This window comes from Pipra filicauda, unplaced genomic scaffold (genome assembly GCF_003945595.2).
Source record: "Pipra filicauda isolate LSUMZ 115617 unplaced genomic scaffold, ASM394559v2 scaffold433_size896684_pilon, whole genome shotgun sequence".
In the NCBI taxonomy this organism is placed as follows: Eukaryota; Metazoa; Chordata; class Aves; order Passeriformes; family Pipridae; genus Pipra; species Pipra filicauda.
In genome coordinates, this window is record NW_024104569.1 from 242,342 (window position 1) to 269,767 (window position 27,426).

At 45.0% G+C, this 27,426-nt stretch overlaps 1 protein-coding gene across 1 annotated transcript; it reads right to left on the reverse strand.

The window, feature by feature from the left end:
* Positions 1-9,159: 9,159 nt before the first annotated feature.
* NINJ1 (ninjurin 1) lies at positions 9,160-26,106 on the reverse strand. The gene is made up of 4 exons (XM_027732599.2): positions 25,952-26,106; positions 16,408-16,642; positions 11,483-11,644; positions 9,160-9,991 (listed from the first exon to the last, which is right to left on the reverse strand). The coding sequence occupies exons 1-3, from the start codon at positions 26,021-26,023 to the stop codon at positions 11,490-11,492; spliced, it is 462 nt and encodes a 153-aa protein (XP_027588400.1). The 5' UTR covers positions 26,024-26,106; the 3' UTR covers positions 9,160-9,991; positions 11,483-11,489.
* Between the last annotated feature and the right edge of the window lie 1,320 nt (positions 26,107-27,426).

Genomic DNA, 27,426 nt, shown 5'->3' on the forward strand with positions numbered 1-27,426 from the left:
ATAGCAGGGTGGGTAATTTTTTGTCACCACCCTATTAGGAAGTTGGATAATTACTGGTTGGATATTATTCTTGAAAAGATTGTATTCTGTGTCTTCCACCATCTATCACAGCCTGTCCTGCAATGACGTGTTGGTGACACAACCCAATGACCCAACCATGGCACGTTGGGGGTGAGGCTGAGCATGGGCATTCACAGCCCAGGGGGGCAGAGGGGCTGGACAGTGGTGCTGGTGTGGCTGAACAGGAGCCCAGGTGGGCAGGAAGGCCAAGGGCACCTGGGCTGTACCAGCCATGGTGTGGCCACAGGCCCAGGGCAGGGACTGTCCCCCGGTGCTGGGCACTGGTGGGGTCACATCTCAAATCCTGGGGGCAGTTTTGGGCCCTTCATGACAAAAAAGGCCTTGAGGAGCTGGAGTGTGAAGGGAAGGGAGCTGGGGAAGGGTCTGGAGCACCAGGAGCAGCTGAGGGAGCTGGGGGGCTCAGCCTGGAGAAAAGGAGGCTCAGAGGGGACCTTCTCACTCTCTCCAGCTCCCTGACAGGAGGGGGGAGCCGGAGGGGGTCGGGCTCTGCCCCCAGGGAACAAGGGACAAGATGAGAGGAAATGGCCTCAAGCTGTGCCAGGGAAGGTTCAGGAGGAATTTCTTCATGGAAAGGGTTGTGAGGCATTGAAAGGGGCTGCCCAGGACGTGGTGGATTTACCAGTCCTGGAGGTGTTCAAGAAATGACTGGATGTGGCACTGGGCGTGTTCTGGTCTAGTTGACAAGGTGGTGATTGGTCAAAGGTTGGACTCAATGATCTCAAAGATCCCTTCCAACCTAAGTGATTCTGTGCCAGCAGAGCCTTTATACACCACATTTTTTCCTGTCAGTGCTTTGGCTGTGGAGGTACCTCTGACAGTGTGTTCTGCCCTCTGACATGCCCGAGAGCCATCTGCCATCACTCAGCAGGAGCAGTTCTGTCAGCTCTTGCCATGCTTCTGCCCTCCCTGCCCCCCTCCACTGCTGGGTGTGTTCAAGGGTCAGGATGGGAATAATTGGTGGTGGGAGAAGGATGAAACTCTGGGTACAGCTGACACATTGTCCTGCAGCATCTGGATGTAACCCAGCCTCTGATGGAAACTCTGCTGGGGCCATGCTGATATTTAACTCTTCCTCAAGTGCCTTTTCTCATTTATTTTAATTTATTTCTTGCTCTAGTAATGTCTCAGCTTCTGGCTCTGGTTCAGTCTTATTGATCACCTGTGAATATTAATGAGCTGTGGCAAGACCCCTACACAACACCGGGGGGGGTGGAGTCCTCCCTCTAAGGAGATGAGATTTGGCAGCTCCTCTCCTGCTCCTTATGTATTTCAGCTATAAGGCAGAGACCTCTCCCTTTCCCATGGGAAAAAGGCATCTGCTCTTCAGCCATGCTGCTTTCCAAGATAAAGGGGTGGGAATTTGGGACACAGCAAACTCTCTTCCCTTCTGAATGCTTCCAAGAGGGCAGTTAGCTCAAGCTTAGCAGTCATCCTGAGTCAGAGATTCCCTGCTTTCCAAGACTTGGTGCCCTGTGGTGTTGTGTGTGAAAGCTGCCAGAACCAAACTGAAGTGCTGAATTTTGTTCCATAGAGAACATTTCCCATTGCTGTGGGAGGTTTTTTCCAAGATACATCCTGTCCTCTGTTCCTTGGGGCAAAATCTGCATCTGAATATACTGGGTGGGGTGGTCTTTACAATGAGGGAACTTCACTTTGAGGTCATTAAATTTGTGTATATTTAAGTGAACTTAAAGAGCTGTGCTGCTTTCTACTAGGAAAATAAAATAAAGAATTTACAAATAGCCACCATCTGGTGCTATCTGGGGCACCAGTTGTTTCCAGACTATTCTAAGGGAAATGTTGTATCTCCACCATCCCTCTGCAGTATCCTTTCCTGGGTATGGGTTGAATAGTGGTAAAACCAAATGGGTTGTCTGTAAGACCGGAACAGGACTATGCCTGCTCTGCTAGGTCATCTCCTTCCACACAGCCTAGAAAACTGCTGGGAGAAGCTCCTGGTTTTATTATTTTTTAATTTCTTAATGCCCTCCGCTGCCTCTACCTTTATGGGAGATTTGTTGAATTATTTTCAAGGAGTGGTGGATTTGAATGTGCAGGTTATCAAAGATGTGAGTCATATGTATGAAAACATATCATCAGTTTTCTTTTAAGCGTCCCCACTGCCCTGCAGTAACCAAATACTCTTTCAGCAGAACCTGTTCTCACGTGGTTTGACAAAATCATATTGTAGAACAAGGACCAGCTTTTGATCATTTTTTAGGTGCTTTTTAGAAATAAATTGTTAAATGGTGCATCATCCATCATCATGGCTGGGCTTCGTGAACGAAGATTTGGGGAGGGCTCTACCCACATTTGTTACAAACACGCTGGTGGCTAAAGAGGCCAATATGAGACAGACATGTCTGGTTGCAAAAGGCACAGCAGAAAGACTCCTTAGGTGGTAAATTCTGCAGGACACGATTCTTTCTGCATTGTCTTTTCTCCTCAAGGGTGATCCTGCTGCGTTCTCAAAGGCAGCAGCAGCGTTAGAGATGGTGTGTCTGCAGACCTCCTGACTGGAGGCCGGAGTAGACCAGTTATGGTGATCAATGTGGCCAAGGCTGAGATGTTGTTTCAGGCAGTCCTTGTATCTCCTCTTTGGGGCTCCTCTCTTGCAGCAGCCGGTGGCAAGTTCACCATAAAGCAAGATCTTAGGGAGGGGGGGGTTGGTCCTTCATCCTGGAGACGTGCCCTGCCCAGCACAGCTGTGTTCTCAGCAACATGGCCTCAATACTTGTGACTGCTGCCTGTTCTAGAACAGATGGATTGGTCACATCATCTGACCAGTGGATGTTTAGGATTGTACGGAGGCAGCGTTGATGGAAGCGTTCCAGGAGTCGCAGGTGGTGGCTGTAGATGACCCATGATTCGGATCCATATAAGAGAGTAGACAGCACAATGGCTCTGTAAACACTGATCTTGGTACTTTTCTTCAAGTGTTTATTTTGCCAAACTCTTTTATGGAGTTTTCCAAAAGCTCTCTATGCCTTTGCTAACCTGTTGTCCATCTCTCCGTCAATCTCACCATCCGAGGAGATGAGGCTGCCCTAGGTAATTAAACTGCTGGACTGATTTGAGCTCTGATTGGCCAATGGTGATGTGGGGATGATGGAAGACTTCCTGAGGTGCAGGTTGATAGAGAACTTCTGTCTTCTTTAAGCTGACTTCCAGCCCAAAGAGCTCAGCAGCATCTGCAAAGCAGGATGTTAAACGCTGCAGAGCTGCTTCTGTGTGGGCGACAAGGGCGGCGTCGTCAGCATAAAGCAGCTCCCGGACAAGATGGTTTAAGGTCTTGGTGTGGGCCTTCAGACGCCTTAGGTTGAATAGACTTCCATCAGTATGGTATCGAATGTAGATACCGTCCTGATCCTCGAGGTCTGCCGTGGCCCTTTGGAGCATCCTGCTGGAAAAGACTGTGAATAGGGTAGGAGCAAGAACGCAGCCTTGTTTCACACCATTAGTTATTAGAAAGGGCTCAGAAAGTGCGTTGCCATATCTGACTTGGCCGTGCTGATCCTCATGGAGTGAGATGATCATTTTAAGGAACTTGGGGGGACAACCTAAACATTCCAAAATCTGCCACAGACCTTTTCTGCTCACAGTGTCAAAAGCCTTGGTGAGGTCGACAAAGGTTACATAGAGACCTTTGTTCTGTTCCCTACACTTCTCTTGCAGTTGTCTGAGGACAAACACCATGTCTGTGGTGCTCCTGTTGGCTCTGAAACCACACTGACTTTCAGGGAGAATTCCTTCTGCTATAGTGGGTATTAGTCTGTTCAAGAGTATTCTTGCCAGGATTTTGCCAGCAATGGAGAGCAGAGTAATACCACAGTAATTTGAACAGTCTGATTTAACTCCTTTCTTCTTATACAAAGTGATGATGACTGCATCACGAAGGTCTGATGGTAGTTGGCCTAGTTCCCAGCAGTGCACCACAAACTCATGAAATTTAGCATGGAGTGCTTGGCCCCCATGTTTCCAGATTTCAGGTGGAATTCCATCAACCCCAGCTGCCTTGCCAATTTTCACCTGCTGGATGGCCTTGAGGGTTTCTCCTAAAGTGGGGGCAGTATCCAATTCATTCTTTACCAGTTGTTGTGTGATGGACTGAATAGCTGAGTCTTGGACTACACGGTTGGTACTGAAGACAGTCTGAAAGTGTTCAGACCATTGGTTCAGAATGGAGGTTTTATCTGTCAGAAGTGTTTGACCATCTGGGCTGAGTATGTTCTTCACATCCTGTCCTGTCCTGACTGGCCCAAGGGCTAGTCATGGCTACTGCATGGGCAATCTCCTGCTTAATCTGTTCGAAGGCTTGTTGTTGTTCAGGTCCCCACTGGAAAATGGTGCATTAATTGGTACCAAATACAGCTTTTCCTGAATCAGATAAAACTTACAGTGGCAACCCCTCTGGTAAGTTAGAAAATCAGCTAAGCTTAATGTTTGGATTCTGTCACTCATTTGTGAGAACTCTTTTGTAAATACTTGAATGATCAAGATTATCATGTTGCATTTTCTTCAAGCAATAAAAGAGCACCCAAGCTTTTCGGGTGACATGTAGTGACAAGCCTGTGCCCTGGACCAAGGGGATGAGTGCAGTGCACTGGTACTTTTGGTACAGGGCAGGGAGCCCCAGTCAAGCAGCACCTACACCAAAGTGTGGCTGGCAGGGCCCAGTGTGACTTGCAGGAAGACACGGAATTACAGAATCATTAAGGCTGGAAAAGACCTCCAAGATCAAGTCCCATCTTTGACCGATCACCACGTTGTCAACTAAAGCACAGCATTAAGTACCATTTCCAGTCATTTCTTTAGGGATGGAGACTTCACCACGTCCCTGGATGGTTCTTTCCAATGCCTGACCACCCTTTCCATGAAGAAATTCCTCCTGATGTCCAACCTGACCCTCCCCTGGCACAATTTGAGGACGTTTCCTCTCATCCTGTCCCTTGTTCCCTGGGAGCAGAGCCCGACCCCTCCCCGGCTCCCCACTCCTGTCAGGGAGTTCCAGAGAGTGAGAAGGTCCCCCCTGAGCCTCCTTTTCTCCAGGCTGAGCCCCCCCAGCTCCCTCAGCTGCTCCTGATGCTCCAGACCCTTCCCCAGCTCCATTCCCTTCTCTGGACACACTCCAGCTCCTCTATGTCCTTCCTGTAGAGAGGGTCCCAAAACTGCCCCCGGGATTTGAGGTGTGGCCTCACTAGTGCCCAGCACAGGGGCACAGTCACTGCCCTGGTCCTGCTGCCACACCAATGCTGGCATAGCCCAGGTGCCCTTGGCCTTCTTGCACACCTGGGCACACCTGGGCTCACATTCAGCCGCTGTCACCAGCACCCCCAGGGCCTTTTCCAGCCTTTCCAGCTGCTTTTCCCCATGCCTGGAGCTGCAGGGGGCTGTTGTGACCCAAGTGCAGGATGTAGTACTTGGCCCTGTTGACCCTCATACAATTGGCCTCAGCCCATGGATCCAGCCTCTCCTGATCCCTCTGCAGAGCCTTCCTGCCCTCCAGCAGATCAACACTCCCACCCAACTTAGTGTTGTCTGCCAACTTACTGAGGGTAAAGCAGTCATTAGAAGAAATTAAAACACCTTCTGAATGGCAGTTGAGCTGAAAACAGCTCAGCCAGGATGATGCTTTCTGCTTCAGCCCATTTTATGTAAGACTCAGCAGCAGAACAAGCTCCAGCAGTGACCTGGTTTAAAAGACAAACACTTAAAAAGTCAGTTCCAGTAAATACAGTTGTTGTCACCTGCTTCAGTAAGTACAGCTACGCTGAAAATCTCAGCCCAGGCAGTTGTGGATGCTGAAGAGACTAATGAGAAGCACCATGTGCAATGCTCACCCTGCCCAGCAGCTTATGAAACAGGAGCAAACGGCTGACCTGGCACGAACCGCTCCCCACACAGCCTGGAAAATTCATCTCGCTTCATTATTGATGACCTCTTTTTAAGGGAAGTATTTGCCTCCAACCAAGAACTCTGGAGAAGCACAGCAAACCAAAGAACGAGTCAAACCCATGGATTTGTTTGCCTCCCCTCAGAGATTCTCGCCAGGATTTTGAAGCAGCACCTGACTTAAAAGAATAATGATCTCATGATTAAATTATTTATATTTGAAACCAACTTGCAGATGCTTTTGTTTGCTGAAAAATACATGAGCTCTGAAGGCTTCAGAGACTTAAAATACAGATTGCGTGCCTGAAGGCGTTCTGCAAATCTTAATCACAATAAAAGACATGGGAATAAACCAGCAGCCTTTTTATTTAAAAAGGACATCCAGTGGCAAGTTGAATGCTGCTGGTGCCCACACAGCCTCAGAGGCCGATGGATGGCTCTCAGATCAGGTTTCTGTATGTTTAGAAACAGAAGAAGAGACCAGGCTCTCTCTGTTGTGATGCTTCAGTCCCACTTGCAGGAGGTCAGGAAGCACAAGGATTCCTGACAGGTTTTTGTTGTGGTTCTGAGCCCGGCTCTGGCAGACTCCAAGTGAACAGGCACCCATCCCCTCACTGCACAGCTCCAAATCCAGCTCTTGGCATCCCACAATGTGTTCAAGCTTCAAGTATTTTTTTCTTTCATTCTAACAATTCCAGAACCTCTGTCTTGCCAAGTCCACTGGAATCTGCAGCTGAGAAGTTGCAGCTGAGAACTGCCTGGTGAGTGTTCCCTGCCCTACTGCTCTGGATTCTGTTAACTCCACAGGCTGCCAGGTGATGGGATACACAAGCCTTGGTAGTTTGTGCTGGACAACAGCTCAGCAGGGCAGATGCTCTAAGAACAACTATTACATTTTTCAGGAGAAACCCACTGAAACCTTCTTTGCCTGAGTGACCTGAATAATTATGGTCCAATAAAGAGGAGAATAAAAGGGAAAAAGTCCAGGTATGTCTGTACTGTACCCCTGCACTGCTTTCAAGTGTTTCACTGTAAGACAAACATGATCCTGCTCATAAGAGGTGATTCTCCCCCTCTACTCTGCCTTCATGAGACTCCACCTGGAGCCTCATGAGTCCAGGTCTGGGGGCCTCAGCAAAAGAAAGATGTGGAACTGTTGGAGTAAGTCCAGAGGAGGCCACGAAGGTGCTCTGAGGGCTGGAGCCCCTCTGCTCTGGAGCCAGGCTGGGAGAGCTGGGGGGGGTCCCCTGGAGAAGAGAAGGCTCCAGGGAGACCTGAGAGCCCCTTCCAGGGCCTAAAGGGGCTCCGGGAGAGCTGGAGAGGGACTGGGGACAAGGGATGGGGGGACAGGACAAGGGGGAATGGCTTCCCACTGCCAGAGGGCAGGGATAGATGGGATATTGGGAAGGAATTCTTCCCTGTGAGGGTGGGGAGGCCCTGGCACAGGTTGCCCAGAGAAGCTGCCCCATCCCTGGAAGTGTCCAAGGCCAGGTTGGACGGGGCTTGGAGCAACCTGGGCTAGTGGAAGGTGTCCCTGCCCATGGCAGGGGGTGAATGAGATGAGCTTTAAGGTCCCTTCCAACCCAAACCATGCTGTGATTCCATGACAGGACAGGGCTGTGGCAGCAAGAAGCACGATCAAAAGTGGGCCAAATCCCCCAGAGTATGGAGCCAGCAAACATCAGCAGAGCCTGGGTGTCTGTCTGCACCTGCCCTTGGGGTGGCAAGGACAACTCAATAAATGAGAGGGTGAACTAAGTGCCAGAAAGACTTTTCTTCCTGCTTTTATGTCTTGGTTAAAAAACTAGAAGGATGAAAATCTGGCAATGAAAAGTATCTAATAATGATACTTAAGAGTGACTTTTGGACAGGTTATGTATTTAGGACAGCACAAAGCAACAAGACACCTGGCTTAGGTACAAAGTTCCTTGTACAGAACAGAGGCAGCTGCCCCCAGAAAGCCTCTCCAGCCAAATCAGATGTGCAGACAGGCAAAATATTCCAGGGAGAAGAATGCTGAAAGTAGAAAAGGTGATACAGCCAAGAATCTTATCAACATTACTGCCCAGTGTTGAGCTACAGATAAATTTCATACTGGAAGGGCTCTGCCTACAGTCACTTATTTCCTTCAAAAGAAAGGCTTTCAGACTTTCAGCACTGCTCTGTGGGCAGTGAATACTCTGCACTGCAGCATCAACAGTGTGACAGCACAGGGAGGGATAAACAGTCCTTCAACAGTTGGCTGGTTTGTAAAAACATTAATACAGGAAATTGTTCTAAATGCCTCATTCAGAACTTGTTCTGAGCTATGTTTAAACTGGTACAGCACACACAATTAAACCATTGACTGCCAGATGCTGGTTAAATACATGTCACAATGGAAATGAAGCAACAAAAGAGAAATTAAAAAATCAAAAATAATTCCATTACTCATCACACAAGTTTCTGATTTGTTTTCTGTTAGCAATTCTTACAGAACATGTACATGAAGATCTTGTACATCAATGAGCCTTGAGACATAACCAAAGAGAAATGTGAGCAATAAAAACTGTAAATGAAATGAACACATGGAAGTCAAACTTCTATTCCTATGTGCAAGGGAGCATTTGAAAATTAATGGTAAGGAAATGGATTAGTACAAATCTGCATCTATACATAAACACAACCTGGAAAAGTTGGATTTTTCTGATTGCAGATGAAATAAAATGACTGAAATGTTTTTGTTGTAACTCACACCATTACTAGCAATAGTGTATTTAGAAAAAGTATCAGTCCCTGAGCCAGCAGGTAAGAACTAGAAGATATTTCTCTCTCTATATATATACTTAAAAATAAAAATTTAAAAATTACTTATGCTTTCAGCCATAAATTCATAAGAGTAACAAAATTGCAGCAATCAATGATGGGAAGAGGGAAAATTCAGCCATAGAGAGACAAACTTCTTTCATTTTGCCACTTGAATTGCTGACAGGCACTTGGGACCAGTTTACAGGTACAGTTCACTCTCAATCCTCCAGTTTTCCAGTTGAGCCTAGAAAAGGTGCTGCTTCTAACAGGGTTTCCAGAAGTTTGATATAAGAAAGAAGTTTTTTACAATGAGGGTGGTGAGGCCCTTGCCCAGGTTGCCCAGAGAAGCTGTGGCTGCCCCATCCCTGGGAGTGTCCAAGGCCAGGTTGGAGGGGGCTTGGAGCAACCTGGGCTAGTGGAAGGTGTCCCTGCCCATGGCAGGGGGTGGAACAACATAATCTTCAAGGTCCCACCCACCCCAAACCATTCTGTGATTCCATGAAATACATACAATGCACAGAATACAGGGAATAGCAGTTCATAGTAAGAAACTATTAACAATTAGGTTATTTGTGTGTCTGTGCACGAAGGACAGGAAACTTTAAGTGTGTCCAGAGATGAAGAAACAAGACAAATGAGTACCTGTGAGCAAAACTGGACAAAAGAGAGCTGACTGTTTCTGTTTGTCTCGTCTTTTTTTTAGCTAGAGTAGAATAAAAAAGGAAAATGAGGCACAGTTACCTTTGCACTCTGCAAAGAAAGAGCTGGGCTACAGAGTACATGGGCTTGGTGCCAAGCTGTGAAATAAAGGACAATGTGGCCATGCCAGAATCCAAGGCCTGACTTTTCTTACCATGGTGGAAATGACAAATTGCCACAAAAACCAAAGGCACATAAAAAGAAAAGTCCTGTGAAGTGCTACCAGATGATATTTCCTTGCTCGATGAGCTTATGTCACTTCTCTGAAAAAGAACTGAGTTCCTACGGAGATTGAAATGCCAATATTGCAGAAAAGCACTGTCCTTGGGGCAAAATCAACCTTTTCCTAGATTCCAAACAGTTTAAATATTAACAGAAGGGAAAATTTTAGGTACACAAATGTATTGGTTGTTGGAAACTTGAGAAGGCTGCTCAGTGTGTCCAGCTCCTTCAGATAATTCTGTCTTCCCCACTGTGTCCAGGTGTAACTGGCTCAAGTGCAAATGGCATCTGGAATGAATGCTCCAGGTCTCTGTAATGCAAAGATACTGAGATATTAGTGGTACAGGAATTATAACAAACGACACATTTACTTTAAAGGGGGAATTGAGTTTCTGTGGAAAAGAGTGCATAACAGCAAAGGTGAGGCCAGAAAATGGTGGCCACCCACCTCTCTCAGGGTTTTGAGAAGACTGTGGCACCAGACTGAAAACCACCCATTTTTTCAAGTTACATTCTGGTGACCAGGTTTTTTTAGCAAGGGCAATGTGTACAGATGAGCAAACAACAGCTGTAATGTTCCAAAGCAATACAGAACTTTTACATTTAACAAGTCTGAAGCAAAAAGGTCCGCAGGTCCTGGACACCACATTTGGCTGTTTTATTAGGGACCTGCATGTTTGAGAGCATGAAGGCAGGAGCCCACAGCTGGTGGTTTGGTACATAGGAAAACTCGCTTTACACATCCTCTGGTCTTGCCTCTACCTGAGTTTACATAAACCAGCTACTGTTTCTTCTTTACTGAGACACTGAACTGTGTTTCATGCTCTCATGACAATCTCAGAGAAGTTGCAGCAATGTTTCTCATTTAACCTGGCTTTCTAGCTAGGCACTTCACAATCCCAGTCATGATGAAGCCACAAAACCCTTTGGGTTGACAGTTTGTGGAGAGCAGAAGGAACAGTGGAGGAGAAGCTCCAACACAAATGCTGCCAAGAGCACCTCCTTGCCAGCCAGTGCCAGCTAAGCAGCCAGGCATGGCACAAAACCACTGCTATTTCCTTATGCCTCTTTCAGATTCTCGTCTATGCCTCTGTTCCTGGCCATTCTGTGTGTTTTGCCCTGTGAAGGCAGCTAAAATTCCAATAATTCTTCATTCAGCTCCCTTGGCTTGGCCAGTGCAATTTTGGGGTTAGTGCTTCAGCTGATGGTGAAGGCAGAGCAACAGTCTTGTTCTAAATGGCCATGTGTAAAGTGATAGGGCTCATTTTTGGGGGCTGAGTCTCCCTCAAAGCAGAGCCCAGCCCTTGGGAGGACAGAACAGCCACAGTATGTGCAGAGGAACTGAGGGTTCCAGGACATGCAGTGTCACATGTCAGACTTAATAGCCCTGGTTACTTGGAAACAGATTCTAAGTCTTCAGTGCTCGGGACAGACTGGATTCAAACCTTCCTTAAAGAAAGGAGAGGAATTTGGAGAAAGCCAAACAACACTTTTTCCCTTATTGTCTTAGTCAGCAGTGAGGAAAAGGAGTGCCTGAGGCAGGGCAATCCTCACACTTCCTATCCTGGCACATGCAAGGGGCCCCCGACAGGGTGAGGTTGCCATCAGCTTTTGAACTCCACATTTACAAACACTCTCATAATTTACCAGTTCCCAGCTGCTTCTGCATTAATCTGAAGTGAACTCAGTTACCTGCAGGGACTAGAACTGTGTAGATAAGGCCTAAAGCCATGCCCCAGTGTGCCCTGCATTCCTGGATGCCATGCCCTGCTACCTCATGGTGCAGGGAGACCACACTCACCTGGTACTTATTGTTTTGGTGCTGAATCAGCAATTGGTTTCTGCACTCCAAAGGCAGTGATAAAAATATTCACAACTACTATAATGAATACTAGTCCAGTTGCAAGGTTGTTGAGGAAATCCAGCTTTCCATGTTTTGCAGGGTTGTTAAGGTCATATTTTACTTCAAAGAGAGAGGAGAAAAAAAAAATTTAGTGAGATGAATATTTCAAAATCCAGAATAAAAGTCTTCATACTGATGTAGTTCAAGGATTTCTCTTATGCTGAGCTATTTGCATCAGTCATATTTAAAAGGGAAGTCAGATATTCTGCAGTGTCAGTAAAAATGCTAAGGGGAAGGTCTGTAACCACAAGGAGCCTATTAACTTCCAGTAATTAGCATCTAATCTCTGTGGAGGCACATAGGAAGTAATGGATGCACTAACGTTACTAGGAATCTTCTGAACTCCTGATCTTTTGAAGCCTAGCTTTGTTGCAGACTTTAAGCATTTAAAAATTATTTCAGCCTTGAATACATGAAGTTTTGAAGCCCTGACAGGATGAAGCTAAATTTCCCACCATTAAAATGCTACAAATCTCTTTACCACTGCTGGATTTTTTTTCTGTGCTGGTGCCCTTCCCCAGCTTGTACTCCCTTGTACTCCCTGCTTTTGCCCTGGCTCTGTTTTTAGAAAGCAAGGGCTCTCTACCTGTTAAACAGAGGGAGATGTTGGAGCAGTGTAGCTGCAGCCCTTCCTACAGAGAGCATCAGCTGTGTAAACATTTTCCTTTGTTTCTTGCAGTTGCTTTTTGCTTGAACTTCTAATGGGAGCGAGGGAGGATCACACAAGGGAGATAGCATTAATTTAGTGTAAATTTTGATTCCAGGCCTTGTGAAAACATACAAATTAGTTACACTGGGCTGATAATAGGCTTGGTACAGGACAGTGAGAAGTCTGAGGTGCTTGCCTGATGTCTTAGAATCATTAAGGCTGGAAAAGACCTCCAAGACCATCAAGTCCAAACTTTGCCCAAACAGCAAACAGCCACTAAAACATCATGTGAATACCCAAGATCTTCCACTGTTCCCTCACAGTAAGGGCTCTGCAGCTCAGACCCTCAGCTACATTTCTTTGATGCTGGTAGAATGAGTGAAGAGGAATCCTGGAACAAGTTTTGAGAATGGTTTTTGCATAGGTCACTGGAGCTTGTGTCTGCAAGAGAAAGTTTATACCTGACAAGTTTTTGCAGCAACATGAATAAAACTTAGAGCTCCTTCTGGCAGGCACATACACAGATGTGCAGCTTATATGACTCTACTGCAGGAGATCAACTTTGTTATTTGTGTGACTCAATGACCCTGCCAACACTGCAGAGCTGAACCACAGACTCCCTTGCTTGTGGCAGCAGTTGAGTGGTGGCAAACACACTCATGATGCTGAAATACTAAAAGCCAGGTTCATCTGGTGTCCCTAATTTGGAAGTCTAATGCTTGTTCTGGTTTCAAGGAATTCTGGGGGCACCTGTTCACGTCCTGTTTGCTAAAGCAGTGTAGTCAAACATCACAGGCCAGGCAAAGCAGTGAAGAACAGTGTGGGGGAACTGTCTGAGAAGCTCCTGCACACCTGTGTAGGCATGAAATAATTTAGCCTCAGTAGTACCTCAACCTTAAAGTGAGTTTACAGGTCTGTAAAGCATCTGGAGGTACATGGATGTTTGCATCCCACCAGGACCTTGAAGGACTCTAGTAACTGCCGTGTGAATGAAGCAGAATAAATGAAATGGAAAAATTAATTCTGAAATGTGGAAAAAAAGGCATTTCAGATGGTTGGTTTAAAAAGGAGAGGTAATAATGGCCTAAACTGTCATGCAAGTTAAAAGAAATCATGCTGAAAGGCAAGCTGACACTTTCAGAGCTGTCCCTTTGTCCAAAGGAGGGTCAGAGAAGACAAGTAATGCTTGTTAGTTTAGGAAGAGCTCTAAATTTTGAAGCAGAATTGCAGTAATCCTATCTTCGTAATTACAGTGCTTAAGATGAGGGTGTTTGTGAAAATGTTCTTAAGAACAGTTATTCTTTAAGTATTTTATTATAGTGGGATTAGATTACTATGATTTCATGCTACTGAAACTATTTCAAGACATTCTTTGCTTTTCTTCCAAAAAGTTAAGATCACCAAATCACTTTCAAGGACAAGTTTGCTGAACATTTCTCACATTGTTTTTGTAAAAGGCTCTTTTGAAGGAGGAAAAGCTTTTAACCCCCTGTAGAAACTGTGAGAACTAGTAGCTCCCAGGATAAAACCTGTCTCAAGGAAAGAAACTGGATGGTGGCACAGACTTTTGTTTGGAGATTGTAGAGGCAGAATTTCGTGGCTGGGCAGAAAGGCAAACTGTTCCTGTAGGCCAAATATACATTGGGAAAAGCAAGTTCTCACTCTGATGCCTGTATCTTTGTACCTTCATGTCCTATTTCCTCTCTTCCTATCTTCTTCCCATCCTTTGACCTCAGCAGGACAGCACTGTTCCAAGAGGGTGTCACCACAAGCCGAGGGCTTTGCCAATCTCAATGTGACAAAGATAAAACCGACAGCACTCAAGCCATTTTGGCAATGTCTTACAGAAACCAGCACTAAAAAGCAATAGCTCAGCACATACTGAGAAATTGTTGCCCAACAAAAAGAGAGGGAACTTGTTTACAGCCTCAAAGCCTGCTGAAACAACCACCAGGGAGATGCCTTGAGGAACATCCACGTATTTTGCTAATTTTTCCATGACTCTCTTCCCACCTCTCCCAGTATCAACAGGTTGTTTTTTTTCCAGTCTCTTTCTGGAATCTCCTCTGAGCCAAGACCTGGATTTTGCTCTTGCACCAACCCTACCAAATGCAGAGACAGCTGTATTCTGTCTCTTTTGTAAGAAAGAAAAAAGCTACATCAGCTACTTATCAATATTACAAGACGCGTATCCTGGATCCCCAGGAACTTCCTCCTTGAACAGAACCTTGTTTTTTCAGCTGTGATTAAAAAAGCAGAACACTGAAGGACTGACAGGGATGCCAAAGGTGGCACCCATGTGTGATCTCTGGCTTTTCATTTACACTGGGCTTATTGCACTCGTTAAGGTAAAGAGCAAGATTTGAAAAAGGTTATGAGAAGAAATGATCACATAAGACCAGCAGAAGGGATCCACAGCTGTTTCCTTCCAGTGGAGATGTCATTTATTTCAGTGAACAGTGTGGTTCAACATTTCCTCTGATTTCCACAGGAATCTTTGCCTGACTCTCCAAAGGGATAGTCTGGGGCTTTGGGTGCTGCTCATTCACGTCACAGGTTTTCAGCAACTCTGCAAAGTGCCACTGGATTCTTTTTGCATTTGGCATCACAAGAGCATGGGGGAAAATACCACAGTAGGTTAAGACAGCAAGGAAAGGTACTGAAGGCTTGTTTAAGGTCAAAACAGAAAACCCAGTTTTCCAGAATAGTGCTGTGTCTCCACTCTTGGTGGAGTTTCAGTTGGGTTTTTTTGGGTAATTCATGATCACTCAGCAATGACATTGTTTTTTGAAATAAGTCTGTTTCTACAGCTACTTAGATCAATATTCTGCCTCACAGAATAAGGCAGAAGGTACAGGACATAAGTGTGCTACTAATTTGGCAATACTAACTTAAAATATCTAATTTTTAGTGATAAATACTGTGTCTTGTGCCTCACAGTGTTGAACCTGTTAATATCGAATGTCTGTTTTTGAGAACAGCAAAACCACTGCATTGAACTTCTAGGAATGTGAAGGTCTGTAATTCAACAAGACAGAAAGGGGAGAAGGGGAAGGCAGGGAGCAGGGAACTAATTCTACAGCTGCCTCATTCAACGTGCCCAAAGCACACATTTAACACAACTCCTATCTGAACTCATCCTCTTGAATGAGTGATTTCCAGCATATGCTAATGGTATCACATCACATTTCCTAGGCAGAAAGTAAAAAGGGTTTCCCAAGCAAGTTCCAGGATTATACTCACACTGTATTTTGATGTCATGTGTCATTTCAAATTTTGGACTGAAGTCACTATGACTTCCTGTGGATAACAGATGAGATATGCTCTTCGGGTGAAACGCTGCTCCAAGTAATCTGTTTTTCTTTTTAATTTTAATTTCAGTTCAACATGGATTTGAAAATTAACAATAACGAGTATATTTCTACCAGTCCCCACTTAGAGATTTGGGATCTCTAGCTGGGGAATGGTAGATGCAGTTTGGTTGCAGAAACACAGCCAAGCTGAAGGCAACGTGCCACACCAACACGAAAATGGGCATTTTGACTTTCACTTCTCTTTCAGAGTTCCATATTCACAGTAATTTTTTTCTATATGACTGATATGGAAGAAACATATTTCAGTCGTAAGATTAAGTAACAGGTCTTGCTGGAAACAGTATTATGAAACTGGGCAGGCTGCATGATCCTATCTGGCCTACTGATGTTTCTTTTATGATATTTCATCATTTTCCTTCCTCCTCAGGCTTTCTGCTGAGAAAAACAGTCATACTCTGGGAAATAAGAACATTGCTAAAAATAGAAGATTCCACATAAATCTGCCCTTCCTGCCTTTGTTGCACTATTTCTAGGGTTTCAAGAGAAAATCAATATTTTTGGATATTTAAGAAAATTTTTTCACTTGAAAGAGTTGTCAAGCATTTGAACAGGCTGCTCAGGGAAGTGGTTGAGTCACCATCCCCGGAGATAACTAAAAGATGTGCAGTGGTGGTGTTCAGGTACATGGATTAAGGGTGAACATGGCAGGGCAGAGTTAACTTCTGGACTCAATGTTCTTAGGGGCCTTTCCCAACCTAAATGATTCTATGATTCTAACTTTGAGCAGTTCTGAGGTAAAGACTTCCAAACACAACAGCTGTAAGAAAAACACATCAACGGCTCTTGCCGTGGCCACCTACCAAGGAATATCAGGAGCACTCCCACCATAATTTGCAGTGTGAGTGACAGGCTGATGAGAACGATGAGGGGGATGTAGAAGTTGAAAGAGGGTCCTTGCTCCATCACAGCTTTCAGCTGGGACGCGTTGGCCATGAGCAGGGCGATGTCCAACATGCTCTCAGCCGCGCTCTTCTTGTTGGCGTAGTGGTTGATGTTGAGGGGCCCGTTCCTTTGAAAGAACTGCAACCTTCTGTGCTGGAATTGGGAGAGAAGAATGATTATTCACCTCTCTCTTAACTGGTGGTGAGTGAGAGATCCCTCGGCCCATCCACTAATTTCTGTGATCATGTGGACAGCTGTTACCGCCGTCCTCCCAGCTGAGAGGAGAGCAGAAAACAGGGCCTGCCTGTACTGCCCTTTGGCAGGTACACGTTTTCCAGCTTGCCTATAGGATCAGTCTAAACAGTGGGAAAAGGAAAGATCGGGAAAGCTGAAAAGTTTGCCCTGACAAAAAGTTGGGAGGGAAAAAACACTGTAATACGATCCAGCAAACAACAGATTGTTGGGACTAATTTACTCCTGAAGGCACACTTAAAAATACAGATTTATTAAATTCACTTTCTCTCATCACACATCTAAAAAGTTCCTTCATTACTCACAAGTCTTATTTTGAGGATTGATGTGGAAGTTGGCCACTGTGTGAGCTTTGCTTGCCCTCTTTTTCCTGCTGCTTCTTCCTCCTCCATGCCACCGTCCAGGGCCATCCACATACAGATGTTTTTCCACTTTACTGTAATCATATGAGCCGTGGTTGCCAAGAACTGCCCAGCTACAAGGGAATCTTTTTCTTTTTCCATTTTCACATCAGATGGTTTTGGTATTTTTGGGGTTTTTTTTTGTTTGTTTGTTTTGTTGTTGTTTGTTTGTTTTGGGGGTCTGTTTGTTCTAAGCTGCTCTGCAAGCAAATAGGAAAATAAAAACCAACTGCAGGGCAAACCCAGGGCTAGTTAACCAGCGGGATAAATAAATGTTTCCTGATGACGGCTCATGGGACTCAACTTGAAATTTGACAGCTTGTCTCCCAGAGGTGCCTATTTCTCCATGGATTAGATGCATCTTAGGGTGACTAGGATAGACTTAGCTGCCTGACTCCACGGGGAAGGAAGAGGAGCTGATTCTTGATCCTGTAATCTCTGAATAGGGCAGGAACTTCATTCTCTCTGCTCTTACTTTGAGATTTTATTTTCAAAAATAATAGACTAATATATGAAGAGTAAGCTCATTCTAGCTGACTTCTTCAAACCTGCTTCCTAGAGACCTTTCTACTGGCCAGATGTGTTCCCGCTTGCCAGAAAATGCTGTGAGGGAAGTCTGGCTTTGAAGGTTAGTTCAAATGTAGAAGACGCCCTCTAATTACTCTTCCCAGCAGCACTAAAAACAATCACATTTCCAACTCCAAAGCCAGGCTTGCCACAGTCCAGACCTAAAAGCCTCCTTTTAAATAGGGCAAATATTGATGCACATATTGCCAGTTTTTCCAGGGCATTTAAACACCAAACTTGACCTGTTTTCACCAGACATGCTGTAATTCACCATAAGCCTAAATATTTGACTGAGTGTAAATCGACATGGGGCAGCAGCAAATGTTTTTCTGTGAAGGGAAGCAGTCGTGTAATCGCAGCTCCACGCAGAGGCTTCTTCACTGAGACCAAGCTCCTGGGAAGAAAATGGCTCTGAGACAGATACCAGCTTCAGCCAGGAAGAACTCGATAATCATTTGGTTTTGTCTAAATCCCACAATCCAAAAATGCAATTGGGCTAGGGAATCTGTCCCACATTTGCCACCCTTTTTTCTCCTCCAGAAGAGCCTCCTATTTACACCCCCCTGCTCCATTATACCACCACAGCATTTGGATGCTTCAGAAAAAATACCGTAATTCCTGCATATCATCCACCAGAAGCACTAAACCAGGTGCAGACATTCAAGTTTCCCTTAGGGAAAGAAAGCAGCATTGAATATATGCTGGCAGGGTTCAACAGAAAAATCCAGACCAACATTTTTCACTGTTCATCGTGCAGGAAAAAGCCAAACACACACATTTAGCTCTTAGCTACCTGATGCAGCAGAGTAAGAGGGGATGAGGAATTATGTGTGTAACATCAGAATTCCAGTTCTGGGCAGGGATTATAAAAGACTGTTCCCAGTACACCACAGAATTAATTTCTATTTTGTCACAAGTTCATAATAGAGGAGAATTTTCCTGCGTCTAGGAGCTAATTAACTCCTTCTTGCCAAAAATACTGACTTTGAAATCTCTATTGGGTCTGCAAGGCTGCAGTGTGTCACAGGCACAAACTACCAGGGAATATGTGAATCAGCTCTTAATCCCGATGGAAGGGGACTGCAGTGAAAACACGACGACTGGTTTCTTTGTTTTCCCCCCATGTAGGAATGTGAACATGTTTGACATGTTTTATCCCTACAAGAGAGTAAATAGTCTGGGTGACATCTCCCTTTCAGTCACATCTGTGACTCCATGATGTAAGGCAGTTTCTACATAAACAACAGAACACAGTATTTTCTTTCCCCTGAGGAAATGTACTGCTGCACTTTCAGGACCTTGCTGTTTGCTAATTTTCCATATGGTGGAAACAGCAGGCTCTGGTGTTTGAACTGCAAAGGTCTGAGCCCCTTCTGGGCTCCAATAAATGGAGACTTTTCAAGGTAGGGAGCTTCTAAGGCAAACTAAGGAAAAAATCTTCTTATTCCTGGAATGACAACTCAGCTATTAACTGTGTTTAGAATCTGAAAGCTGGCATTTTACTCAGTTAAGAGGCTTTCAGCTACCATTCCTGAAAGCTGACCAGTTCAACATCAGAACCAGGCATATGCAGAAGTGAAATGTCAGAGCTTTTTCTCGGCCTGTCATCTGGCCTTCACCAGGAAAAAGGACCAGTAATCAGGAAAGCCCCAGAAACAGCCACTTCCCTTCCCCTGACCGAGGAATGGGACCTCCTGACTCATGCTGGAAAACCATAAAACAAAACAAACAAAAAAGCAAGTTAGCCTGGCCTTCTGGGAGCAAGCTGAAGGCCACTGCCAAAGGTATTGAAAGTGATGCAGCCAGTACCACAGAGGCAGTTTTTAAGATCAGACTACGTGTTCCACAGCAATATATAGACAGGCAATGAAAGAAGAGCCGTTGCCTTAACCTCAGGATAATGACAGCTGTGCACAACAGAAATTACATGGGAACTTTGTGATGTGGCTTTATGGTCTCAGTGAGATTCCAAGCATGTAGCAGCACGTGCAGCCCTCAGCACCAAACAACACCTCCTGATCACCTGCAGGGGAAGTGGAATGTCTGGAGATTTTCTAGGATGCAGGTAAAGCGAGGCTTTTCCTGCAGGTGCCACTTGGCAAAAGAGCAGAATGTACTCCACGTGACCTGCTTCAGTCTCAGTGTAATCAAAACACCTCATTACACACATTCAGTATTCAAATTACCCGGTGCAGACAAGCTGAGCCCTTCAGTTGCTGTCTCCAAAGGAATCTGAGCGAAAACAGAGCCGGAGTGCAGCCGAGCCACGTGTAGCTGGAACTGCCTTCCCTGCAGTCCCAGCCTGCCCTCAGGTCCCCTGTGCCACCCAGCTTCACCTCTGAGCACAACCACCCCACCAGTGTTGGTCTGTGCACGGTTCCACAAAGGAGAGCAGTGAAAAGCTTCCCTCTCCTGCTCTATCTGTGACTGGAAGAATCCTATGGAAGAGCTTATTTTCCCAGTGACACAGTGCTGTCCCCACAGACAGTACCTCTCTGGGTCTGTTTGCTTGTCCAGAGCACTGCAAGGATAAAGCTACAATGCCACATCAGAAACTGGCACTTTTTTGGCTCTGTAGGACCAAATCTTCTCCTCCAAGACTGCATGGCACTGGGTTTACAGTCTCACTGTGTTGGCACAGACTCTGCCACTGCTTTGCTTCACTCCCCATTTCAATGGTCCACCCAGAAGAACTGAGTCCCTTCAAAATACAGAAAGGATTTAACTGTTACATTTTTAAAAAAAATAAATAAAAGTGGCTCTGAGGCAAATGTCCTCAGGTGCTGAGTTTCATGAATCAGGGCTATGACCCACCTGGTGACTCAACAGGAAGGAAACAGCACTGAAAATGGAAACATTTGAAAACAAATAATAAAGTATCTTTGCTAAATACAGTAACTGTTATAGTAAGGATTACAGCTTTAAATCCTTGCTTGTGACAAAATTTATGCAGTCGTTTGTTCAACAGTCTCTATCAAACACTAGTGACTGTTGAAGGGGTCAAACCCACATGGTGAAAGTCTGACCAAAAAAAAAAAAAAAAAGAAAGGAAAGCCCAAAAGTTATTTGTTTTTCTTGTCCAGCTTCCCAAAATGTGCCTCTCAATCTGTCCAGAGAAGACAAGGTGGGGTTTTGGATCTGCCAGTCTTCTGTAATCCACAGAGAAAAAAAAAAAAAACTGGAGAAAATGACATTTATTTTGCATTTGTATTTATAACTTATGTTTGTTTCTGTCTCTCTGCCCTATGAATGCAGAAGGAAAGAAAGCATTTGGATTTTGCATACAAGGTTTTAGGATTCACTCCTTCTCTTCTGGTATATTCCTAGGTACTTCAGTCAGCTTCTCCCACCACATATGAGATCCCTTAAAGAGACTGTTTTAAGAAAAATCTAAAAAAACCCAACCCCAAACCAAAAATTAAAGCCTCACAAAAACTGTAAAAGGCAAGTATTGCTTGAACCAATAGGACCTTGAAATCACCAATTCAAGAGTCAGATCTGTTATGGACACTGAATGTCCTGGTCTTGTTTGGAAGTCAACACACATTTGCAGCAGCACAAGACTTGTTCCTGTTTTCTTCTTAAATCCCACCAGCAAAGCAGTATTTTGCAGTTAGCAAGGTGAAGAATGAATACTCAGAACCAAAACCTGCAAAGCACAAGCCAGAAATACAACCTGGGTTGCTTTAATTTTAATTTGCAATTTGTAATTGCAGCTACTTAAGATCAGCTGCGGCTGCAGGACCCAGAGCTCAACAGGTTTTGCATGTCAGGCCCAGAGTCTCATGTCTGGGTTCTGAAAACACACAAATACTTTTTTTAATATTGCTTCGGTATTAGCACTCAGCACTTCCATGCTATTCTAACTTTCAACCATTATGCAGTAGAATGTCTTTATTAAATACAGGAGAGCCACAGTTTTGTATGGGATAATTGGAGAAATATTGCTGATTATTAACTTTATATTCCAAACAAGGTCTCCAATAACTTTGCTTCTAATTAATAACACCTTCCTGAAGCTGTCAGAAAGTTCTCTGCCTTCAGTTACATTTAGTCTTGAATACAGTTTATATTTACTCTGGAACAGTCTTCATTGTCTTTGGCCTGCTCTAACCCTTCCTGCCCTCTGATCCTTCCTCTTTTGGGTTAGTGATTACTGCAATTTTATGGGAAAACAGCCTCCATTCGAACTGAGGCTGGACCAGCACGACCTCTGGGTTTGCAATGCCATGGAGCAAGCTTCCTGAAAACCTTATGTTCAGGGACAAATCGGAATTTTAAAACAATGGAAACTTGCTATGTAATCGTGAGCTGTGCAGAGCTAAAGCAGAGCCATTCTGATGTGTTTTGCAATAGCCTTCCCAATCAGAACTGTTGAAAAGATGCTAAATTTTTCCTTTGTTTGTTTAAAAAGCAATTTGCTAAGGTTTTGAATATTCATCTTTAAGAGAAATACCACATGGCAAACTTTTCCAGATCTCTGAGGTGAAATTTCACGTTCAGAAAAAATTCCAGTTAAATCAAAAAAGAGAAGGATCAGACATAAAAGGAATAATGCAGGACTAAAACAGAGCACAATTTCAGAACTTTTATTTTTTCCAAGATCAACCCTAAAGTTACAAAACTGCACTAGTAACTTTATACTAATATTTAATAATCCTCATAGACGTGGAATTTCTGTCCACATCTCCATCACCTACACACTGAAATTGCAAAGGGCCATATGTGGCCATGCTGAAGTCAGACTTCCCCTCCATCTCAGAGATCTTGCTGATCTATGAAAAACAGGGAAGATATTCTAAAAAGAAAAAAAATATTCTCCCACCAAAAATAATTTAAGCCATATCAGTCAAGTAATGGATGATTAGGTCCTTTGAACACCTCCTCAGAAGATATTTCATGGTTTTTTCCCCTCAGTAAAACATTAGATCACTTGTTCAGCTTAGCACTGACTCAGAGAGAAAAAAACCTACCTCTGGCTCTGGACTGAATCATCAGTTCCATTCCCTATGCAAATTCCACCTTAAGGAAAGGGGGAAGATGTCTATCCAAGATGTCAATTCAAGTTTAACACTAATTCATGAGATTTCTGCAATCACATCTTGGGACGGTGTGGGTGCAGGCAAATAAAAGAAAAAAGGAGAAAACTCAACCTGTGCTCATATATCATAGACATCATGATTTTCTAACAGCTTCAAAACCCTGTGCTTAAGAAAAATCACTTCTTAAGCAAACAGAAAATGCAAATATGACTACAGGAAATAAAAAAAAAGTGGCAATCATGCTGACTCCTGAGAGCTAAAAAAGTTAATATTTAAAAAAAGAAAAGTACAGTCTGCTGATGTTTTCCTAAAGCTGTACTGGTTCCAGGATCCAGTTAGAATATTTCTCATTAATACTCATTAAATGACTTAAATATAACCAGCACACCTCATGACTAACTTTGTGAAATGAAGGTAGTAACTTAAACTTGTTCCCACAGCTATTTTAAAGAAGTCTGTTCCTGTAGATTTTTTTCTGCCTTGCATTATTACTGCTCATTCCAGTCATTTGGTCTTACAGTACTATTTCTCACAGCTGGGCTGTGGGCTGCCTATTTTGTGTGGTTAAAACACTATCTGTTTACTCTGGCTACTTAAAAAACAGGCAAACAAAAACTTATCACCAACAGCATCAATATTTGCAGTATATCAAATACTCCAAATTCAGTTTGATATGACTAATGTTCTAGAACATAATTTCAAGTTCCTACAGGTTGGTTACTTGCAGTATGATGCCAAGAAACTGCCACGTACCAAATTACTTCTGAATTACTATACAGACTTGAATATGTTTTTAGGAATTACATGATTAAAGCTTTTTATTTCTACTATCCAATTCTTGTTCACCTCTTGCATAGCTCTTCTTTAACTCCTACATCAAGAATGTCCTGTTATCTTGGAAACACTAAACTGGATTTTACGGCACGGTGGATTGGAGTGTTTCAATATGGACCGTGAACAAGGAGAGCAACTAGATGAAGATGAAAAAACAGTTACAATCTGTATTTGTGTGAACAGATCCTTTGCAGAAGAGGTAGACAGTTCTGCCACATTAGTCAGTGAGGTGTGCCAGGCCAGCCCAGCCTCAGAAACAAGGAATTTCTTGCTTCTAAAAGCTTGACAGCTGCTAAAACAGTCATCCAAGTTAATGATGGAGTTAAAATCAACCACATCAAACCACTGTGTGACCACTCATTCAGAACTACAGAGGGCCCAACTGGTCTTTTTCCAATAATTTGAGTGCTTTCATTGCTTTGCAGGCAAGACAACTACACCTGCATTTTGTGTCAGCTCTTCTGCAGGAGGAGGCAGTGGTTTGTGGTGAAGATGTACAGGAGAGTCTGTTTTGAGGAGAGGACAAGTGGTGGGGTGGGCAAGGAGCAAACCAGGGTGGCCCATATTGTGGTGTTTGTGACCATTCCTAAAAGAAGATACACACTTTTGATTCCAAGATTTAGGCACCTACAGATGGTCTCTCCAGGTTTACTTGGCTGCTGAGCTGGGGTGTTCTTTTGTTTGTGTGAATTGTGAACTTTGGCAGATTTTTTTAAGGTAGCTCCTATTCATAGATTGGTTTTTGAGAAATCTATCCCCATCTGTTTTACCTTGCATGTATTGTGCGTGTGTGAGAAAATGAAAAAAGTTTCTATAAAGTTCTCTGAAGTGCCACTGTATACATTTAAAACAATATAATACCATGTCTCACTGCTTATTCTTTATATGGCACTCACAGAGAACTTGAGTTTTGATGGGAAAGACATAACAAAATGATGGTTGCTTGAAACCCAAGATGAAGTAAAACAGGAAAGTTTCAGAAAAATTCTTGGAGCAGACCATACCAAAAAAAAAACCCCTATCACGAGTACTTGTGATGTAATCACAAACTGTGTCACAAAAATGAGAGGATTGCTGAGAAGTCAGAGGCTTACAGGAAACCACTCCAGGCCAGCAGTTTGACCTGTATATCCCAGCCCTCATTCACTTCAGGTAGGATTTCCAGGATTTATTAAAACCAGATTATTAGTTTTCTTGGTATGATATTCATGACTCCAAGGGGTTGTCAGGGACGGAGGGAGGAAGGGAGGAAGGACAGATATGCTACACAATGAGCCCAGTCTGTTTGTAACCACAAAGTTTTACCAGTGACACGGAAGGTTGTTTAGTACAACGGTTTCTATGTGGCAGAGCCTTAGGTTGGAATAAGAGCTGCCTGTAGAGTTTAGTCCTTTCCAAAACAAGATAAAAGATGCTCTTTTACTAGTCTGGTTTTCCAGATAAGTAGCATGCTCAGCAAACATCCTTCACACATAAACAGAATATGGGATGAATGCTTTCCAGCGAGGATCTCCAGTCATGTTTTGACTACATGGAGTACTAAAGAGTCGGGTACTTCACTTCTTGTTTTTACTTGAATTACTGTATGGAAAATTAAATTAAATAAATACAGGCCCAACCCCTTCAACAACTCCTCCTACTTTTGTAATTGCTTATTGCTGTGTGGATATCCCGGAGTAACTTTCACCATCCTCTCCCAAGTCACCTGGGGGGGGGAAACCCCTCCAGGTGCGGCCAGATCCGGGCAGATTCCAGGATGTCCAGGGAGGACACCTGGGACCTTGGGGGTTACAGACACCCGGGGGGGAACAGACACTCGGGAGCCTGGGGGGGAACAGACACTCGGGAGCCTGGGGGTGACAGACACCCCGGAGCCTGGGGGGACAGACACCCGAGACCTTGGGGGGACAGACACCCGAGACCTTGGGGGGACAGACACCCGAGACCTTGGGGGGACAGACACCCGAGAGCCTGGGGGGACAGACACCCGAGAGCCTGGGGGGACAGACACCCGGGACCCTGGGGAGACAGACACCCGGGACCTTGGGGTGACAGACACCCGGGACCCTGGGGGGACAGACACCCGGGACCTCGGGCTGGCAGGTGCCGGAGCAGTGGCTCTGCCTGCCAGGGCCGGCGGGGACGTTCCGCTCAGCCCTGCCTTGGCAGGTGGGCCCCGAGCAGCGGCCTCCCCACACAAACAGCGCCGAATCCACGGCAGACATGGCAAAACACAGTAACAACCGCGAAGCACCGATGGATCGCCGGGGCTGCCCTCCCGCCCGGACTCCCGCAGCCCCGGGGCGGGCACGGCCGCGGGTCCCCCCGTTCCCGACCCCGTTCCCGGCCCCGTTCCCGGCCCTCACCCTCTCGGCAGCCGCCGGCTCCGCGCCCTCCGCCTGCCCGTTCAGCTCGTGGGTCTCGCTGCCCGAGTCCATGGCGGGTCCCTCCTGCCCGGGCGGGCCCGGCCGCGGGGAGAAAGTTTCCAGGGAGGCGGCGGCTCCCGGGGCCGGGCTGGTCTCCCCGCACACCGCCCGGGGAGGATCCCGCTGGAGGGGCCGCCTCCTCTCCCTCAATCCCTCCCCTCCCTTCCTCTCTTCTCCCTCCCTCTCTCGCCGCCGGCGGGGTTTCCGAGCAGGAGGAGCCGGGCCAGCGCCCAGGAGCCCCGTGGGTGAAGATTCTGCATCCGCGCCTTGAAGGTTCTGCATCCCCGGCCCCCGCACGGTGAGAAGGGCTGAAGGTTCTGCATCCCCAGGCCCCGCACGGTGAGCAGGGCTGAAGGTTCTGCATCCCCGGGCCCCGCACGGTGAACAGGGGTGAAGGTTCTACATCCCAGGGCCCCTCATGGTGAACAGGGGTGAAGGTTCTGCATCCCCGGGCCCCGCATGGTCCATGAAGCCCAGCCGGGCCGGGGTTGAGCCCCAGTTTCCAGTGCTGGCCGTGTGTGGTGTTGTGGTCTGTTGGTGATCGGTAATGGATGCAAGTGGCTCATTTCAGTGACCTCTGTCCTGATGAATTGGAAGGCTGGGGTTTGATTTTAAGAGAACTTCCATCAGTGTTTTAGGGTTTCAGTTTCACTACTTTATTTTTTTCTTCTCATTGTCCTATATATTTTTTCTCCCTAGGCTTATTTTCCCACCGGAGTGCGGCAAAAGATGCACATAAAAACAATTAACATACAGGTTTGATGGTGATGGGACATCAGAGGAACACTTGCATGCATAGAAACAACTGGCAATGAGAGCAGTAAGTGTGAAGTATGAAACAGCACAAAATAATTCAAATTACAGTTTAAAATGTTACTGTTATGCACAAGCCCTCCACCACTTAAACTTTACAGTGTTCAGAGTAGAAAATAAACGTAAAAAAAAATAATTTGGTTTATATGGCCATAGGTGACTTCTTTTAAAGCCTGAACTGCTCATCTGCCCTGAAAATGTTCCTCAGTAGCTGTTCAAACAGGCCACTTCCTATGTGTGGTGTCCAAAGTGTATTCCTTCAAAATCCACTGTTAGGAATCACTTTTCTCACTCTCTAAAGAGAACTAAAGGATATTCTCTTTACAGAATGCAAACAAACACATAGAATATAAATAAACGTGCAGAATGTAAATATATCTAAATATAATTTGAATTTTTTAAGTCGATATTAAAAAAATGAAAATTCAGACTGAGGCTTGAGGACTGTGACACATCAAATAAATATCTCTCCTGTATACCATATCCCTGCAGCTTTTCCCTTGCAGCAGCAGAACTCACCTCTCTGACATCCAGTAACTACTTAGCAGGTAGGAGAGTGGAATTGTGACAACCACCTTAAAATTTTATGTGTCTCTGTTTAG

Coding starts and splice junctions, on each gene's coding strand:
- NINJ1 (XM_027732599.2), bottom strand. CDS start 26,023: ATGGACTCGGGCAGCGAGACCCACGAGCTGAACGGGCAGGCGGAGGGC. Junction 16,643..25,951: donor AGCCGGCGGCTGCCGAGAGG/GTGAGGGCCGGG, acceptor TCCCAATTCCAG/CACAGAAGGTTGCAGTTCTT. Junction 11,645..16,407: donor AGTGCTCCTGATATTCCTTG/GTAGGTGGCCAC, acceptor CTCTCTTTGAAG/TAAAATATGACCTTAACAAC.